Below are 20,670 nucleotides of genomic sequence, written 5' to 3'. Positions count from 1 at the left end.
CTGCTTAGCTGCTAGTGTTTTGTATTACACCCATGACAAAGTCTCTGTGCTGTTCACTTTGTACCTAAAGAGCTCTAATCTTAACTTGGTGATTACTTGTATTTTTCATATACCTGTCTTGGAGATTGCATAACTTTCCTTCCATTACCTTACAGTAAATCTCTCGATACTGTTCTCTAAACCCACAGTTGCTTGAATCATATGATTACATGAGAAGCGTAGCTTTTGTTACGAAGCCATTTCTAGCATACATCTGCCTGAAGATCTGTGTCCTAAGGGCTCCAATACCGAAAAGCAAATGAAATGTCTCCCGTATATTTAAAAATAATCTTAAAAATCTTCAAATCTTGAAGTAAATTCTCTACTTTTGGCCATTAGAATCTGTGATTGGTTCAAACTGATGATTTTGATGAGGGGATTTACCAGCCAACCTATTATTTTATCCCACAGCTGTAGGGAGGAGAGAAGATCCAGCAGGCAGGAATTGTGCAGCAAGATTGATTTATTTAATTATTTTACAAACTCTTTTCTAGACTTTTTTCTTCATAGTCTAATTGGACAAAGGATCAGCCACCCCCCCTGGGGTGATTGGCTGGAATCCTAAAACATCAAAATATTTTTCTACTGTATCATAAACATAGTTCTACAAGGTCACAAGTGTTCATAGTTTACAGAACTTCTGCAAATATCTTTATGAGAGAGAAAAGTATCTCACGGGCTTAAAAAGAAGCAGGAAAATTTCTTGCTAAGAGAATTTTTGTATCCACACAAACCTACAGCAACAGACCTGCTGCTGTGACTCGGGCAGCAGTATGCAGGCAGGTGCAGAAAAGGAGGAAATGTTTGAGGAGTGACAGCTAATTTTGCGCAGAAGACTATTGTCTGATGAAAAGTTCCATTAAAGTCAGTATAAGAAGCCTGCTTTAAAGCCTGGATGTGTCTAAAGGGTGTCTTATCAGGAAATATCAACACTCTGGGGTACTGTAGTGATCTGAATTTGGGTCACTGTATAAACTTCTGGCATAATAAATTTGCATCCATTTCATAATTTGAGTCTTCAAAGTATAACTAAGTCTTACGAAGACTTTCCCTTGCACTTGCTGGAGAAGGTCTACACTGAGTTAAAGTAAGCAAGGTAACAGCAAGGTCCCTCTTCTTAGGCAAGTGTCTGACAGCTGGACCCATGGAAGAGACATCTGAGCAAGGAGAAATTTATCAGAATTTTTCTGACAGCCAAGACATGCCATTTGCAAGAAAAATTAGTGTTGGAGACTCAGATATGATAAAAAGGTAGAAACTGCATTGCCAGAAAGAAAGAAACCTGGTACATCAGGGATTTACCTGCTACCTTGGCACTACCTGAGAAGGGCAACAAGCAATGTGGATCTGCAGGCAAAAGGTGGGGCAGGCAATGCACCATGAGAAGATGAATGTTTTAGTTTGAAGAGAAGGCAAAGGACTAAGACAAACTTCTGGGAAAGGCAGGAGTAAGAAGTATCCAGAGCAAACACCTGCCAAGGTACAGTTCCCTCTAGATTTTGAAATGAGACTCAAGATAGCCACATTATGCCCTGCTTGAGCGATGCCATTCCTGTGTTACTGCAACCCCTGGTGAAAGGTGCGCTTCAGTGCCCAATCAGGCAGAGAACAGAAACCAAGATTGTCTTTATTACTTCAAGTAGCAGAGAACTGCTGCATCGACCTGAAGTATGGCTCTTAAGATAATGCCTCGTAATGAAATTTGATGGCATGTTTCCTTTCCTTTACAGGTAACTATTTAAGTAAATACACAATAAAATAATGTTGTTAAAGGAGATTAGTTGACATTAGAAAGTCTTAAAAAAAGGACGTATTTGAATAATTTGTGCAATCTTTGTTCAGTCTTCCTGTGCATGTGCCTTCCAAAAGCTTTCCATTGCACGATGTCCTGTGGCAGGCACAAAGGGACCTGTCTTGGCACTGGCTGGGGGAGGTCTGCGTGAGTGGGTGACACCAGGCAGCTTTCACTTCTTACCGGTGCTGTGAAGCCAACAATTAATGCACACTGGTGTTAACTAGTACTTAGGGAATGTACAATTACTTTACTGGGTAAACTGCCCAACTTACTAGAGAGATATAGACAGATTTTCTGGTAAATTCAAATAGACTAGAACTAACGTCGTTTGCAGGCATTTGTAACAGTAGTCATTAGACAACAAAGGTAATCTCTGTGTATTTTGTATAGCAAAGAAAGTTGTTAGAAAACCATGGATGCAAAATTAGAAGAAATTAGTCTACAAAGGCATTAAATAACAATGAATTGACCAAACATGAAAATACTTGTTTCAAAATTACCCCATAGTTTCAAGTATTGTTGTAAATAATGACTTAAGAAAAATCCCTAAGACCTCTTATTCTCTATCTGCCTTCACCAGAAGTAGAATCCACAGCACAATTATGCACGTAACCCAAGGCGTTTTCACATGAGAGAAATCATCATCTACTGAGCTACATAAAGTGGCTTGAGATCAGTTCAGCACCTGAATTCTCCCAATCGGTGTGTTAACAGGAAATTGTAGGGAACAAAGGCTTCCCCTTGTACCTCACTGAGTCCAGGTCTCTGGATACTAAATAAGACACGTGGTTGGTTGGACCGGAGACTGTCAGATAATTGCGGTTCTTTCTTGATGTCATGGGGTTAACACCACTACCAGTAAAGCCCTTTCAGAGTAATTGAAACGTATGAAATGTGGATTTTTGATGATAACTGCTTGTGGTCATTTTGCAGTCTGTTTGCCTCGCTGTTTGCAAATTACGGTAATATTTGGTGCAAGTGATGTTGGCAGCCCATTTAATTTCAGACAGAAAAGTTGTTACTCTCCTATTTCTTTGCTAAACAATTGCATCCTCCTGCTACGCCTGAGTACGGACACATCTGTTCTCTATTTGTAAATTACCTGGTCTCTGGTCATTCATGAAATGCTGATGAAATTTACAGGGAAGACGAGCCAGCAGCTATTACTAGTGTTTAGATCTCTTGTCTGGAAACTTTTGTTTTTACAAATTCTAATGGACAAAGCCCCTATCCAGTCTGCTATTATTTTGATGTTTAGCTTCTCCAGGCTTGGGAAGAAATAAACCTTGATGCCAGAAGCTGCCGCCCGGTGCAGACTCCGGCTCCGCCGCTGCACGGCCGGCAGCCTCAACAGGCGGCCGCTCCCGCCTCCGGGAGAGGGCACGGCCCGCCCGGCCCCGGCCCCAGCGCGGCAGCGCCGCCTTTGTCTCGCCGCCCAGACACCCGGGCTGGACACCCCGTCCTGTCCCGGCGGAGCCCCGGCGGGAGGAGCGGCTGAACCTCCCGCAGGCCGCGCCGCGGGTCCTTCCCCGGGCCCGCCCTGCTCCGCGCCACACGGGGGCCGACGGGCGCCCCTGACTGACGGCCGGGGGGCGGGCGGCGGCCGGGCCGGGCCAGACCGGGCCGGGGGAGCGACGGCCGCTGCGTCGGGCGGCGCGGCGCGGAGCGGAGCGGGGCGGGCGATGCGCTGCCGCAGCCCCGTCTCGGCGCAGGCGGCAGCTTTGTGTAGCCAATATGGCTGCGTGCGCCCGCCGATGAAAGCAGGCGCCTGGAGCTGAGCCCGTCTCCCCGCACCCCCTCCCGGCCGTGTGGCTGCGGCGAGCGGCGGAGAGAAGTTATCCTGACTGCCCCGCGGGGGTGCGGGGTGCCGGGAAGCGGCGGCGCTCCCCGCAGCTCCTGCTCCCGGCGGTCCCCTCCCGCGGGCAGGCGGGAGGAGGAGAAGTTGTTTCGCCGCCCGGGGGGGCGGAAAGGAGGCGAGCGGGGCGCCAGACGGAGAAGGAAGAGGAGCAGCAGCCCCTGACGGCGGCTCGCCCCCCGCCTGCTGGAGGAGGGGGAGGAAGAGGCGAAGGCAAAGCCGCCCTCGGCCCAGGTCCTGTCCCAGCTCCGCTCCTCCTCTCCGGACGAAGTTTCGCCGGGGGCCGTTGCGGGGGCGCCGGGTGCCGGAGGAGGGTGGCCGGCGGCACCCGCCCCGCCTCGGCCCGCGCCTCCCCGGGGGCGGCGGTGGCGGAGCGGCGGGGCCGGGGGCGGGCGAAGTTTGGCCGGCGGCGGCCCTGCAGCAGCCATGGAGCCGAAGCACAAGGAGCTGCTCGCTCAGTGCCGGCAGAGCCTGGCACAGGCCATGACCGAGGTGGACAAGGTGGTGGAGCTGCTGGAGGCCGCCGGCGCCCTCGGCCCCCGCGACCTGCGCGACCTGGAGGCGGCGGGCGGCGGGAAGGCCGAGCTGCTCATCGCTCTGCTGCTGGGCAAGGAACGGGACCACTTCCAGGACCTGCGGGTGGCCCTGGAGAAGACGCAGCCCCACCTGCTCTCCATCCTCTACCTGAACGGCGTGGCGGGGGCGCCGGCTGCGGCCGAGACGGCCGGTGAGTGGGGCCCGGGGCGCGGGGCGGCAGCAGGAGGAGGGCAGCGCGGGCCCCTCGGGGCCCCCCGCCCGAAGGTGGGAAGGGAGCGGGCGGGGGTCCTCCTTTTCCGGTGGAGAATAGAAGTCCCGTGTTTGCGCTTGGGGTCTCGATGCTTGTTTTATGTTTCCGACCCTTTCGCTTTCTTTCCTGGCGGGAGCGCTGGTACTGGTCCCCGAGAGGTGCCGCGGATGCTGCGCCCTCCCTTTGGAGAGGCCAGCCCAGCCTGGTTCTTGCGGCTGCTCCCGTCCCCCGTAGCCGGGTGTCGACTGAGGGCTCGGGAAAACCGAACGCGAAGGGGCTTTTCTCCCTTGAGCACCAACGCCGGTGGTGTTACACAGCCGCCTCTTGACCGGGCAAAACTGAAACTCCCCCCTGCAGCCACTCTGCCGGAGTTGGCTGGCTGGCAGGACTCCAGCAGATGTGCCTTTGAGTAAATACTGTAACTTTTTCTCCGGACAACCATCTGTTTGTTTGAGGTTATATTGTTGTAACTCTTCTTGGTGGTTAGAACAGGGAAACCATTAGTTTAACTGCAAATCCAGACGAGAAGAATTTGAGTGTAAAACACGTCCTTAAGTAAGTTGGGCTTTGATCCACAGGTCTTTCCCTAGTCTCCTCCTTCCAAAACAAGTCACAGCCTACTTTTAAGTGCACAAACCAAAACTTTAAAATAATGATAGGTGACAGTATATAAGGCTTTGCAAGTGCAGCTTTGTTTCTAAATGAAAAATTGGAGTAAATGGTAATTCTGTATTATAGTGATGTGTAGGTATTCTTATCTAGTGTGAGCAAGTTGGCTGATTCAGAAATGCAGAGTCTCTCTTTGGTGTTGTTATTGGATTTGAGATTTACAGTGTCACTACCTATTTACATAAGGAAATGCATTGGGAGGGCTTCTTGACTCTTATAAATGATACCATTTCTTTAAGAAAATAAAGCCATTTAAGAGCTACTTCTGTCAGGAAAATAGTCCTTGCATGTGTGGTTGCGCTGTGTACTCTGCCCTTATTTGAATTATGCTGTGGATGGTAGGAGTTCAGTAAACACAAATGCTTGGGGGTCATAGGTTTTGTTTTATTTCAGTGTAGTGTAGTGTATGGCCTTTTCTAATGAATATATGGCAGGACCTCACAAGATGGGGGAAAAATGGACTGAACAATAGACCTCAATACTTGAAACATTATGTGGTCTGACATCAATGGGAGATGAGGGCACTCACTGCCTTCCAGAATGGGACCCATGATGGCTTTGTATGGTTAGAGCAATGCCCATTCTTGCCTTGTTGTGAAGATGGATTAATGGTACTGGGCTACTAGCACTCCCCAGCCTTAAAATCAAAGGTGTAAAACACAAATGGTAGAAAAAAATGAAGTAGATGTTGGACTTAGTAATAGTCTTCGTTTTTAAAATGCAGGTTGGAATTGAAGAATGTCTCACAACACTGAGTTCTCAAGGGAAAAGTAGTTTGATTGGCAAAGTGACCTATATCCTCTTTGACTGACTGTGTTCAGGAGGCTAATCTGAGTTAAATTAACGTCTGTGTGGGGAAGGATGTTTCTCTTATGTGATGTGTTTTAAAGTGTTATTGCTTTCATTTATCAGTGGTAATAAAGAGCTAGCTTTGAGAGTTACGGGTTTGTTTTCCTTATGATAAACATGTTTAAAAATTAGTTCACAGGAGATTGCTGATAGCGAGCTTATTTAAGAATAAACCATAGAAAGGTAATGTACCTGAGCCTTCAAATACTGTTGTATATATTCCAGCATTACTCCCCTAAGGAGGTGTTATGGTAATTAGTCATGAGGCTGCTTGTGTGCCCACTGAAAGCCTCTGGTAATTCCTGGTCTTTGTGTGAGTTTGTCCTCTATGTGGTATACAAAGAGTTAATGTTTGAGGGTAACTGTGGAAGAAAGGTTCTTGTTTGAACATGTATTCAGCTATTTTATTTTAATCAGTTTTATTCTAATATCTCCCTGTAGGAAGTTTGACCACCCCTCTGCTCTTCTTGGGCCATTTGGGAGTTTTAGTCTTTTCACTGGAGATATTGTAGGTGGATGTGTCAAGTCACTTTTTGGTTTTTGGGTGTAGTAGTAAGTGGGACAGTGAGAAGTGTTGGATTCTGTATTTAAAATACCAAAGTGAAATAGTCCATGTTATGTAAAATGCCTTTATTCTTAAAAGCAAAAAATATATATCTTAAATACCCCTTTGACTGACCCTATAGAGTTGAATAAGTTTTTTATATTGCCCATTAGCATTTGTAAAAATGATAGTTTACAGTGGTAAAGTATCATTTTTAGTATTCTTTAGAAGAGGAGGCTAATAAAATGCACATCCCCTAAATGCTTATTGGAGATGAAAATTATTTATAATCAAAATGTCTTGTAGTGATGTTTGCTAATTTTTTTCCAGTGTGCTGCTGTTGTGAGGGAAGTGAGAAGGTAATTTAGCAGCATAGTTTTGTTCAAAGTTTCAGAAATCAGCATACAGACCACTCACTACAGTAGACTGCTTCTTCATCCATTTTAATGCGTGACACTATAATGTGCAACATGTACCATTGCTTTGTGTTTTCTTCCTTCTCAGTTTAAATATTGCCTCCTTTTGTACTTTAAAGGCGATGTGTGAACTCTGATGGAAGCTCAGGTTGTTATTTATACCAGCAGTTCTTGTGACTGGCTGGACAATGTAGAGCTGACACTTTTATAAGTATTTATCTGTGCCACACAGAGGGAAGTAAACAGCTGGTCAGACTGCTCAAGAGAAATAAGTGGGGTCCTGGAGGCTGCTGAAAGACTTTCTCACTCTGTCTCTACAAAGAGCTTTTTTATCTTTATAGAGTTTCCCCTTGTTCAGTCACCATTTAAATACGTTTGTCTTCTATAGGGGCTTCTAATTGCTGATTTTAAATCTAAAACTGTGTAGTTTGTCCACTAAAATGTATGTTTTTTAACAAATGTTAAAATGTTTTCTCAAATTAGAAACAAAGCGTAGTATGCCCAACAGTGTTGGTTAAAACTGAGTGCAAAATCAAACAGGAAATTACCTTCTGTAAAGCAGAAGCTAAACCAAGTGGGATTTTCTGTTTCATTTAATTGTGTTTGGAGACTTTAGTTCTTCCTTGAGTAAAACCTTTGATTATTGCATTGCACTTCTTTGTAAACCTTTGTGAGAAAATTGGCTCTGTCCATGTGAGAGTGGTTGCTTGGCTGGTTTAAAATCTCCTAGTATTTTGCACATGGATGAATTCTATAAGCAGTGTGCTAAGTATTTTTGTTTATTTACTTGGGAGTGAACTGATAGATTACCATTGAATATTTGATTTGTCAAATACCTCCATCATGCTTCTGAGAAATCCTTATCCTGATGGAATTACATATCCTTTCTAATGTGAAAATAAAGTATTTCTGAGCATTCAGTTGTCTGTTAGATATCTTGATAACCAGAAAATGTTTCATTCTTACTGTTGCTTTAATGTGAATTTTGTGTCATAAAAAGTGTCCATAACAATAATGCAATGGAAGATAGTTCATTGTGACAAATGCTATTAAGATGTATTTTCTTTAAATGTAATTAAAAGGTGAGAATGGAAATCTGAGGAAACTGTGTAGTCTTCTGATTGCTTCAGATAACGAGCTTTGTATTTACATTTTTGTGATACTGAAAAGGTGGGAAAAAGGCAGGTTTGGTTGTTGAGCTTGGAATTTGTTTTCGAGATAAACTTGTGGGGCTACAGAAGTGCGCTTTGTCTTGAAACTGAGTAGATTGCTGAACACAAGAGCTTCATTACAGCTTGCACAGTTAATAAAATTTTAGATTCACAGTTTCCTTTTGTATTAGCAATTGGTCTTCTGTACCTCTCCAGTTGCAGTCACTGAGCATGTGTTAGGCTTTAGAGGTGCTTTCTTTAACAGTTTCAAGATGGGAATTTAGGTTTTAGAACTCAAAATTGATTGCATATTTAAAAAGATCTTTAAAGGGGCAGGAAGGAAAGAGGATGGTTGTAGATTGACTTGGAAAAATTTTTCTTCTGTTATTTATTAAGACTATTTTTCTAACTGTGTTTGGTCAGACATCAAGTGTTAATTTTCGGTCAAAAAGTAAATGTGGGCATGTTTAAGAGTAGGAAAAGAGTTCCGGCTTTCTCCTCTTTTTAGAGGGATTATCTCAACTTCCTCTCTCTGCTTTCTATATAAAACAGACAATATGGGATTTGAAGTCACAAAGTATACTTTTAAATATTTCAAAATCTTTCAGCATATTTAAGATGAAACACAAAAGGCGAGCTCTGTAAGTATGAGTTTAGGAGTTGGACAGCTGGGACCCACTTCTCTGGCAGCATTACGGGAGACCCACAGGAAATGCAGTAATTCCAGGGTTGACCTTGAAGAGCTGGGAAGCATGACTGCTTGGACCTGGTGCTGGAACCTCCACATTTTGTCTCTTCTTTCCCATCCCTCAGAAATTCTTGCCTGATCCCCACAAAATGTTGGCTGATGACTGGTGAAAGGAGCAGGAATGAAAATTTGTGCTTGTGAGGAGCTCAGAGATTGTCTGGAGGAAGGTTGTGACGTGGGGAGGTGGGATGTGCTCTCCTGTAGGAGCAAGGCAGAAGAAAGGGCAGCTCAGGAGGCTCTGGGGTGAGGAAAAGGGAGAAGACAGTACAAATACTTGGAGATGATAATTAGTGCTGTAACTGTGCATTCCCTGGGAAAGGAGAGAGGGGAGAATAAGGAGAAATTGTAAAAGCATGATTTACTGACTCAAGGACTGAACTGACAATTTTGCAATTAAGTACAATTTACACTCCCTTCTGTCACTGGAAATTGAAGAGTGGGAGAAGTAGAGCAGTATGTCTGGGTTTTTCTAGACCTGTTGTTAGTTCCCAGGGTAGCTACGCAAGCCTTGTCGCAGGATTTCCTAAATCGTGCTGATGAAAAAGCAGGCCGTGTTCAGAAGTCACCTTTGGATAAATGCAGCTCTTCAGCAGTGCTGAGCAGTAATTAAAGTCAATAAAATACCCAGCAGTAGTTTAGCAGTACCTGTGTCTTCTGATGATCTCAGATTCTTGGTATCTCATGGAATTGCCAGGCAGAAAAAATGCAGCAAGATTCTGGCAAGTGTCCGGATGGGTATTCCCAATGAAATGTCTAATAGTGGTAAGTTCATGGAAGTAGGCTCTCAATTCCAAAGAAGGAAATGCATGTTTTAGTAGTTCATAAATCCCAAGGGTGGTAGTTCTCAATTACATTTTTGCTGTGCTCAGGGAGGGGGTGGAAGGAAAGCTGGCCACAGTAAACTCCCGGGGACATTGTTTTCATCAGAGTAAAGGGAATAATAACTATTTGTGTAGTATTGGTGCATCCAGCTATCAAGTTGCTTTGGACACATGCAGGACTTGGTGTCTTACAAAATTAGACATGATCACTAAGGAAAGCAAACAGCTTTCTGTAACTTGCTCCTTACTTACTTGTTAAAGCTTAAAGCTTGCCTGTCTCAGAGGTTTCAGATCTTTAACTTGTTTTAACTACCATTCTCAGTCTCACTGTTCTCTTGCAGCTGTAACCAGTCCTGGTTTGTCTGATTTTTTTTGGGCCCCTTGTCTAGCTAGTGAAAACCAAGCCACCGCATGGATAGTGACTTTGGGCTTTCCAGTTCTCTCAGCAAATCCAGTAATTTGAACTAAGTTTTTTGGGATTTGGGGTTTTTTTCCCCCCATTTTCTGCTTGCTTTTGCCACTTTCTGGGGTTTTTTAACCTTTATTTCTTTATTTTTGTTTTTTAGTTTTCCTTGCTCCTGTTAATTGTTACCTTAATTATTATTCTCTAGCATTGACATTCTTTTTCAAAACTCCAGTCATTAGAAAGATGTCAGTAAGTCTTGATAAATTGCTTGTAACAGTTCCTTATGCTGTAAAATCCTGAGGACAGAGGTTTCACCTTTCAGAGCTGTTCAGTGCTGTCCTTGTTTTGGCTGGGGTTAAAGCATGATAAGTCACCAGCACGTTTTGGGTATTAGTGTGGACCTGTTGTGGGTTCTTTTCATAAGAAGAATCTTAAAATGCTGTACATATAGGAATGTTAAAACATTTCTTTATGTAAACTGTTCATAGTATTGATGGAGACAGAAAAATATGTTAGTGCATATAACTTCTTGTGAAAAGAGCTGTAGTAATGAAGTTGAGACATCTAGGCTACTGAATTATATTGAGTGGTCCATGGTAAAACATTATTTGTGACCTTCAAGATGCAAGTCATTGGCTGCTTTTTTGTGAACGGTGGCAATTTAGAACTGAATCATTCTGGTGTAGGAGCGGGTAGGGTCGCAGTGGCTGAACTTTGGCTTGAGGCCAAAAATGCTTTATTAGAAAATAGAAGCTTTATAGAAGCATACAAGAAGGATGCTGTCCTTTCAAGAGACCAGTTTTGAATATTGGAGCCTGGCTCTTCCAAAAGGGCCATTTTTTGGAGTTCTCAGTGATACCCTGGTATATTCATTCTTGTCAGTGGAAGACAGAATTACTAAAATATTGAAGGAGAACCATAGTGCTATTACTTAGAAACCAATTCAAAACAGCCAGTGCACAATGTGTGATGTGTAGTAGGTATATTCATATGTTTGTCACAGGTTGTGGTGCACTAGCAGCTGTGTTGATGATGATGGGGTAATACCAGCATCCACTCCTGTTGCAGCTAACAAATAAGGTTAGCTCTGGGAACTCCTGTTGTCAGCTGTTGTGTAAGAGAGTCTGATGTTCACAGGGCACCCTTTCCAGGCTTCAGAAGCTGATGATAGTGAGAATTGATGGCCCTTGAAGCTGACAGAAGCACTTGGCCACTTGGGGTGAACATTGAAGGATATTTTTCTTGCGGAGCAGTCCAGAATAACGTACTACAACTGGAAGGCCCTTCTTACCCAAACTGGTGTCAGAAGAATTTAAGGGCAGCCTATTTTATATATATAACACCACCTTCTTCTTCGTCACAGCTTCCAAAACCTCTAATTTCACAGTTCAAGGGTTGAGGTGCTCAGCAGTTTGCTTGTTCACAGTGTTAATATGTTTGTTCTGGAGAGCTGCTCTTTGTATTTTAGAAAATAATAATTTTTTCTTTGAGTTCTCTGATGGAGGCATTGTATTTTAAGTAGGCTGTATCACTGTGATTAAGATTTCCAGACATGCAACTGACCTGCAGCTGGAGACAGAAAGTGAGAATGTAAAACCATTAAGTATTTCAGCTGGGGAGTTGAGGGGTTGGTTTTTGCAGACTTTTTATATAGTTGAAAATTTATTATGTATTGGATGATAAACCAAAAAACTCTTCTTCCCCACCTCTAAACCCTCAAAGCCAATGTTCTGTAAACTTACTTCTGAATTAGCTTTCCTAAAAATCCAGTTGGGAGCATTCACACTTAGTATTATTAATGCCTTGTGACAACTTTGTTGCCTCTTGTGCCTCATCTCCTTTTGCTTTGGCTTTTATTCTACCTGCACGTAATTGCTGATTCACGAACATGTTTATTATTCATGTACTTACCTTCCAGCATGTGAGTAATCCCCGTTTATATGTATCAGGTTGGGCATGTGCAAATGTTGGCAGAATCCAGGGGTTGCATACTAAGCTCTCTGGGTTGAACAGTGTCATCAGCAAAGTACCTCTTGTACCTCAGAAAGTGAGGCTGATGCTTGTTTGCTGCTCAGTAGTGCTCAAAATGGAGTTTGTGTGGGAAAAGATAGCAGTGGTGTAGAAAGAAAGGTATTTTCCTTGAGGATGCATGTAAAATGTAGTCGGAATTGTGAACACACCTGGCAGAAGTGAACTATCTTCTTTAGATATTGGTGCACCAAAATCCCTTTTCAAGTATATTCTCTTTTTCTGAGACAGGCCAGCTGACAAGTATAAATATGGTTTTCTGTAGAAGAATCAGAACTTTTGGGTTGGGGAAATAAAGTTGGTGTAGAAAATATCCTCATCAAAATTGCCAAGCACTGCTGCCTAAATTGTTACATAGACGTTCATGGGGTTTTTTAATAAGCATAAGACTATATTTATCTTCTTTATTGTTTCTGTTTCTTGTTTGTATTTGGTTTTCTTGTGGATAGCTTTCTTCTGTTGCATGCTTTTGTGGAAAAATCATTGTAGGGGGAATTTTGAGACTCGGGTAACTGTGTGATCTTGCTCTTTTTGGAGCACTTATATAATCTGAGTTTGCCATCCACAGTTACGATCCTCTTGCAGAAGGAGGGATTGATTGAGTTGTTGGGAGTTCTTCAACTAGAAGTTGACAGATGATTGACAGATGTTGTTTTAATGACTTCTTTCAGGAAGTCTTGTTATTCAATTTTAAAGTTCTCTTAAACGCTTCATGCATAATTTCATGAACACTTGCAGTAATTTTTAAGAAGGTTAATTCGCATTTAGGTCATGATGATGTGTTTTTCAGGTGGTGAGCAAGTGCGTGTTTAATGGTGGTGAAATCAGGTTATCTAAAGGTTTTATTTGAAGCTAAATGCATCAGCACAACAAAAAAACTCAGTTATTATTTTCACTTCTCAATATTTAAAGTAGTCATGAATTTGCAGTCTGGTTTTTCCTTTCTGAACACTTTTATGAGAGAGAGAGATGTTATTTGAGAGCTTGCTTAAGGTTTAATTGAATGTAGGGCATGTTTTTGCTCTTTCAGTTTGACTTAAGTAGGTGTGGTTAAAAATAATATAAAATGCTAAGGTCTTCAAGAAAAACAAAACAAACAAAAAACCCCAACAAACAAAAAGTATTAACAGGCTTTCCTCCGTAATTGATCAACTGATTTGTTATTGCCATCAGTTGCTCTATCATATGTACTTCTGGTGCAGGGTTAGACTCTGAACAAACTCTGTAGGCGTACCTGAATTTTAGAATAATAAAATCACAAAAAGTGGTACTAAACCCTCTCAAGATCAAAAAAGAGGTATTCTCAAGAGGGCATTCACTTTCAATTATATTATTTTCACCTTGAGGTAGTGGTATTTTTTCCCCTCATTTAATAGGAGGGTGTATTAAAAATCTAACCTACTTGTTCAGTCCCTTTTCTGCTTTCTGTGGCAATGAACCTTAGGATGCTCATGCTGCCTATTTTCACCTCTCTATTTAGATATGCTACCACAGCTTTCCTTTGCTGCTCTGACAGTGCACAAGCAGTCTTTCCTTTTTTCGCTGGAGAAGTTTAAGGTTTTGAGGCTTCTAGTTACCTTTAGGGCATAGTAGGAAAGGACACTTTCGATAAGATGCATTGACTACTTTTGGTTAAGGGTCTGATTAGTTTGCCTTAATGGGTTAACCCTGCCTCCCTCCCTATTGAGTAACCCCACAGCTGATTTAGATATAGACTGCAGATATTAACTTTGAGAGATATGTAGTGAGATACTTTTCTAAATTGCTGGTAGGCCAGCACTTTAAGGTATGCTATATTTCAGATATATTAATTTGTTATCCTGGTTCATGAACCTTTCCTATTTTCCTGGCACCTTTGAGGTAATCGGGAGTATTTTGAGGGCTGCATTGCTGCAAGTGTCAGAGCAGTGTTTTGGCTGAACAGAAAGTTCCTTGATAACACTGAGAAGTAGTTTCAGATATGAAGGTCAGAGATACTTTCTGTCTCGGGATTTTAGGACGTGGTAGGACGTCAGGAGTATTGGTATTAGTATGAAAATCAGTAAAAACATACAAGAAAAACTTGTCTGTCAAGGCTGGTGGCAGTCCTGTTCTGTACAACACTGCCTGAAACCTGTGTGTAGTGTGTGCTGGACTGGAAGAAAACACAATGTGTAAATGCTGAGCTGTTTTTCTATCTCTGGCTGAGTTGATCTTCAGTGATATGCTGTGCATACATGACTTGCATAAAATTTCATTTGTCAGGGAGTATCTCATTATATTGTCTAGAATGTCAAATCTCAATTTAAATTTAGAGCCAACTCTAGCAAGTTTCTTAACGTGCTGCAAAATGCCAGGTTGTTAGTATGGTATTGATACTGAGCTTGTCTTTTGGGGCCCATGATTTTCTCCATACCAGTGATAAGCAGAAGGCGAAGGCAGACTGGTGCAACTGGAAGGATTGCAGTGTAGCTATTGCCTGGTTACAGTGATGAGCACTTTGCTACACTGTGCTCTCTTGTAAGGAGTTTCAGGGTGCTACACTGCATGTTTCTCAGCATCTCTGGAAAGTTTTTATTCTTCTTCAAGTAGTCTGCATTGCAACAATACAGTGTGGAGTTTATTGGTTTTGCCCTGTATCTGTTTGGCTTTCTCATGGGCACATGAGCCAGATCCTATCTAAGGTTGTAGTAGCTTATGGAGGAAATCCACATAAAAAAGTTCTGTGAATTCATCTCGTCAAATGCATTGTATGTGTACATTTGTGCATGGAAATTTTTAATACTTGCTTCTTTTGTAATGAGAAATAATTAAAAAAATATATATATTGAAAGTAGATAAGACTTTTAAAGACCAGCTTTCTCTTATCAAAATATTTTGGCTTGTTCCTACAGTGCACCCCAAAATTAAAGCTTTGTCAAAGTTGCACAGATTTTTGTTACCGTGTGAGATGCAAATGCACAGTAATAGCTAAAACCATTTTATTTGACATTGTGGCTTTTGAGAGATAATAAATGTTTAGAATAATTCCCTGGTCTTACAACAGTTAGAGGAGGTGAATTTGGATCACTGAGGCTGTAGGATTTCTGATCTTACGGATTAGATCATGAAGCCTTGGCCTTTGATTTAATTCTCAGTAGTGTCTCATATAGATAGTATCTGCATGTTATGTGATCTGTTTCAGAAAATAACTAAAAGTGTACTTCATTTTCTTAATTTCAACAGAACACTGTTAGCTTATGGAGTGGAGTCTCATTTGGGTGGCTAATCTCTGTTCTCCATTTTCTGCTGTCCTCGTGCTTTTCAGTTCACATGTGTATTGTGAAGACAGGCTTCTCGGCTTTCTCACTGAGTACTCTGTGTCTATTCATGATGGTTGTGGTAGGGGACCTGTTATATCTATGTTATCTCTATGCTTTGTGGAAGATAAACATATAAGAAAGAGCTTAACAGGACAAATAACTGTATTACCTTAAGAGAGATCCTTACGCTAAGCACAGCTTTTTCAGTGAGATTCGAAAGTTATAATTTTCTGTAAATTACATAAGTTTTGATTTGAAGAAATTACAGAAAACATAAAATTCTGATGTTCATGTTGTAAGCTTATTTTGGTTAACGAAGTTGTTCTGAACATTTATAAATAAAGGTAGTAAATGCTGTGACATATTGGGAAGGGGAAATGAATCGTCTGTATCTCATGATTGGATTGCAGGGTACACCAGTGGCTAGGCATTTCCTGAAAGGTTTTTTGAAAGTCCTTGAAGAAATGAAATTTTTCTTGAGTTCTCTTGTTAGGCTGGACAGAAGTGAATTATGGAAGTTAGTCTTTCTGCTCCAACAGTTTTTTGATATTGTGTGGGTGTTTTAATAAGCACATCTTAAATATGTATATCTGCAGCATTCTGAATGTAAAATTTGGCTTTACCAAAATGTTTATTCCTGTAACAGATCTTGCTGAATTTTTTCCTTCTTTTTAAAATACTTCAAAGAAAATGCTTTGTGGCGCTTTTTTGTCTTAATTTTATATCAGCCTCGAGAAATTTACAGACTTCTTCCTAAACAGGAATTACCCGAAGACTAGTTTTCATTCAGCATAGACTAATTATCATAATGAAAACAATGAAATATATATAATTCTTCCTGTAATTTTTTTTCAGAACAAGATTAGGATTTAAATAAAGTAATGTGGAAGTCTTAGAAAATTTCATTCTGTACACACTACAAGGTATAGTGTTTATCTGCAGTTTTGTCTGGAAGTGGCATCATGGGGAAAAGGTGCCATTCTGAGTCTTCCAAACAGCTCTAGGTCATTAAGAGCTTCCTTAAGAGTGAACCTGCTAATGCTTAAGCTAAAAATGCTCATTTCATCTTTGTATAAAAACCAATTTTAGCTTCAAATAATGCTCTTTAGAAATGTCACTTCAGAGAGAAGCTTTCTTTGCCAGCTGCCTTCTGATGATTTTATTTCAGCCATTTTGTGGATGTCTAAGCTGAACATCCAGCATTACTGATGGTAATTGCTCTGTGCTAGTTTCCTAGTGCAAAAGTAAGGATTAAACATCATGGAGGTAAGTGTAGAATGTTGTTAGTGGAATGATCACCTCTAAAGGACTTGGGGACTTCTACCATGGAGAAGAGAGAAAGGATGTGTATTCAGAGCAGGATGTGAATAATGCATTGTTACTGAAGTATGAGGCAACTGATTGCAGGGACTGCTTTCGTGATGAAAATCAGGTGGAGTTCTCTAAGGGGGAAAAAATATATAATGGGCAATTATATGTGCTTGCTTAAGCCCTGAGTTTGTTGGCAGACCTAAGTGACTTTTCATGGGCTCCGGATGGGGTGGGATTTAAGTGTTTTCAACTTGCCTTGCAAATCAGGTGTTCTGTGAGCGCGGGGTCAGAGGAGACCACATCAGCCAGCCTGGGCTCGGGGTCTCTCATCTTTGTGGCATGGGTGGAGTGATGAGGAGCTTTCTAGAGATTTAGGGCTGAGATGTGGAGAGGGTGGCTGAGAGAAGTAAGAGCAAACTTGTTGAACTTCCTCTGCCAGGGTGACTGTGAGCTTTTCCTGGTTGCTTTTATACAAAGTCACTTAAGATGGCTGAGATTGTCCTCGCTAAAAGTTAGAGTTTGCACAAAGAATTCCCTGCCACACATAATAAATGTTTAAAAAAGCTTTTTACTTAGCAGTGCTGTTACAGCTCCCACTTCAGTAAAGTACATGTGGTTTTGGCATATCATTTTGAACATCAAGGCCAGGATGTTTGTTGTCCAGGTCTTCGGCGTGGTCAGATATGCAGTGATCCATAATTAAAAATGTGCATGAATACCCTTGTGTTCTTAAATTTGTCAGTTCATGACCCTAGAGTTAAGAGTCTGGGTCTGAACGTTTTACCATTACATCCATCTATTTTGTGATTCCTTTTTCAACTCCTGTGTAAAACTCGTGAAGAATGCCCTTTGCAGTGCATGGGAAGTATAGCTGATTTCCCCAGCTTGGGTGGGATAACTGTGGTAAAATGGTTAATGCAAATTTAATCTTTGCTGCTGCTTTCAGATAAGCAAATGGCTCATGTGTGATGGTGGGATGTGAATTGACTGCATTATATGAAGATAAAATATTCTTTTTTTGCTATGCTTAAGTGCTACTTGCAGATCTTAAATAGGAACATAAAAACATTTGAAATGTGCAATCTTAGTACTGTTTTCAGACACTAAGCAGAAACTGTTCATAGGTTTCTGGTTAGTAGAAAATGCCAAACTGCATGTGTTATGCCTTGCTATTGGATATTTCTCTTCAATATTCTTACTGTAAGAAATTATAGAAGTATAGTTGAGTTCTAGTTGCTATAGCATGTTTAGATGTAGGATTACCAAATTCACGTGAAAGGTTGATTCTTAGGTGGATCACAATAAGATCACAATATTATTGTCTCATCTCAAAATTGACAAAAGTTGTGAATTTCCATGAATGCATGATTTTTAGTGACATTGATGAGTTGAAGACTTGAGAGGATTTCCATCATTTGGAGGAAACTAAGATGTGCATGCAAACACCATGGCAGAGCAGAACATGTATTACAAAACCAGAAATGATGTGCCACGGCACAACTTTTTTTTTTTTTCTTTTTTTGAGAATTTAGGTTCAAAATGATGTTTTTTCAACAGTTAATCTCACTTTACATGTTCAGAACGGTGGTAGAATAAAGCTTTACAGTTGGAGAGGTGAGGTCTGAAGCAGAGAAGGGAGGAGTTGATCCTGAAGGACAGAAATGAAGCTGGGAATGCCATACCTACTCCAGCACTCTGTGAGACAGTGCAGCCTGCAGAAATAAGAATGCAGTTGTAATTTTTTTCAAAATTAGTGCTTTATAGTATACGATGCAAGCTCAAGCTAATATAAAAGTACTGTGACTATATCACAGTAGCTGTGTCTTCCTGGTATATTTTGACAAAAATAGCCTACCGCCCTGTACAAAGTAGAAATACAGGAAAGCCTGCAACCTCTCCCAGTGGCTTACTGCTGATGGACTTTGTAATTACATCTGTCTATCTCCATCTGCACCCCGCTCGGCTAGAGGCTGGATTTAAGGTTAATTGTATGATGGAGGATCCTGGCTTACAGCTATATCTTAATTAGAATTCACAATCCTCTTTACATAAAAATATCTGAAAACTCTTTTAGAAAAGACCACTGATTATAGGGCAAATGAAAAGATTTTGATATTTCTTTTTTCATAATTTGTGAATAACTTAAGTATATATAAATATATTCCCATCTGGTTTGTTTCTCTCTTCATGTTACTCTTGGCTTCTGTCATCTTGCTTATTGCTCTTTGGCTTTTTAATTAGAAGGAAAAAGCAGTAGAAATTACTTTTGTGATCACAGTAACATTTCAAAGGTTATTGAATGCTATGAAAAATAGTGCTGTTCTATGTTTTGAGATTTTCTGCTTTTGAACATAGCTCTGACATGAATGTACTAAATCCCTTTGAGTTGGGTCTGTAATATTCTAATTAGTGTAATTAATCAAATTTTATTCTGTAAAATAGAATGTTTTTCAGAAATATATAGTTCAGTTCTTGAACTACCATATGGAGTTTGAACTATCCATGGTAAGGTTGTTACATTTAACTCCTATGTTCTGGTGATGTCCTGACTGAAATAGATCTGTTCCTAAAAGTTGTGGTTTGGGAGTATTTAATTAAATGTTCAAGAGTTAAGAATTATGATGTTCTGGGAACTCTCAGGATGCATTTTGGTGAAAACTGGTAGAGAAATTTTGTCTGTTCCAATGAGTTGTGTAAGAAGAGAAGAAGCAGGAAAATGTTTCATTTTGATTAATTTCATGTCAAGTGCTACAGTGTAACTTTGGTGTTGGATTTGTTTGTTTGCTTGCTTTGTTTTTTTAAACCTGTAAAAACAGTAGTTTGATCCCAAGAGATTTTTCTTCAGATGAAGTGAGTTTCATTAAGATAACCTCTTAGGTCTTAGAAAAAAAGAGGGGGAAGAAAAAAAAAAGGAAATTCTAAAGAGCTTCCTCAAACAGCATCACTTGAAAGATTCAGTTCAATTTAACAAGGTGCATAAGCATATGCTCGTCTTTAGCAAGAGAACACTTTGTCTCTTGGGTTGTATTCAGATATTGCTGCTTCCATGAGTTGGGATGATTAAGTGTGACCCTAATGTTGTTAAACCAGTGCCTGAGTTCCTGATATGATAATTGGCAAACAAAATTTGCTTTCTCATAGTGTCAGTTGCATTCCAGTTCGGCAGCATTTGGAAGTTAAATGCCCTCTCTTGGCGCTTCCTTGCTGCTGTTGAATATCCTACAGGGGAATCATCTTAAATGTGAAATAAGGTGCTGGACTGAAGCAAAGGCATGAAGATATTTTTCAAACCTCAGGATTTCAGTGTTTTTATTTGAAACTTCTGTTAAGCACCTGAATCATGGGATAATAGTTTTTAAGATCCTTTAAAAATCAGGAAAATTAAGTTATTTTTTACTCCAGACATAATGTATTTTGAAAATTCAAAAATATACAGATTTGCGTACCAGTTGTAGTCACTGTGAATCCCCAAGTACAGGATTGCATGAAGGTCTGCCACAAGGATGTGTAACTGTTCAGAGTACCTGACTCGAGCTAATTTGATTAGCAAGTGTTCTTTAGCCTTACTGCTGGAGCCATACTAAGAGTGAAGAAGAAAGAAATCTGTTCTGATATTTTAATTACTGCATAATCTAAGAACTTCTTGTCTTTATGTGATTAAATGACTGGTATGGTATAGAGGTGTTGTGATCTTGGCCCAGTTTTTTCTGCTTCAGATCTGTCTTTATTAGTTTGGCATGCACATTTGGAACTGGTGGTTAAATGAGGAGAGTTGTGTCTTGGGGAGCAGCAGAAGTAAGAGAGGAAATAGTCCTGTGACAGCACCTTGGGATTGAGGTGGTGAGAAGGGCAGTGCTGTGTGGTGGGATAGATGGTGTTGATGCTGGTGGTGTCTTCAACGGAGGGCAAAGAACAACGGGGCTTCTTTGTAAGGAGGTATCTCTTGAATTTATGTTTACACCATATGTAT

At 41.1% G+C, this 20,670-nt stretch overlaps 1 protein-coding gene across 5 annotated transcripts in view; it reads left to right on the top strand.

Annotated features, from left to right (window-relative positions):
* The first annotated feature begins 4,066 nt into the window (after positions 1-4,066).
* DLG5 (discs large MAGUK scaffold protein 5) overlaps positions 4,067-20,670 on the top strand; it is a 98,099-nt gene continuing 81,495 nt past the window's right edge. For all 5 annotated transcript variants that reach the window (XM_039553683.1, XM_039553681.1, XM_039553682.1 and 2 more), the window contains exon 1: positions 4,067-4,416. In XM_039553683.1, the coding sequence (XP_039409617.1) occupies positions 4,116-4,416 (301 nt within the window). In that variant the 5' untranslated portion in view covers positions 4,067-4,115. The remainder of the gene's footprint in view (positions 4,417-20,670) is intronic.

This window comes from Corvus cornix, chromosome 6, assembly GCF_000738735.6.
Source record: "Corvus cornix cornix isolate S_Up_H32 chromosome 6, ASM73873v5, whole genome shotgun sequence".
Classification (NCBI taxonomy): Eukaryota; Metazoa; Chordata; class Aves; order Passeriformes; family Corvidae; genus Corvus; species Corvus cornix.
This window is presented reverse-complemented; position numbering and strand designations above follow the sequence as displayed.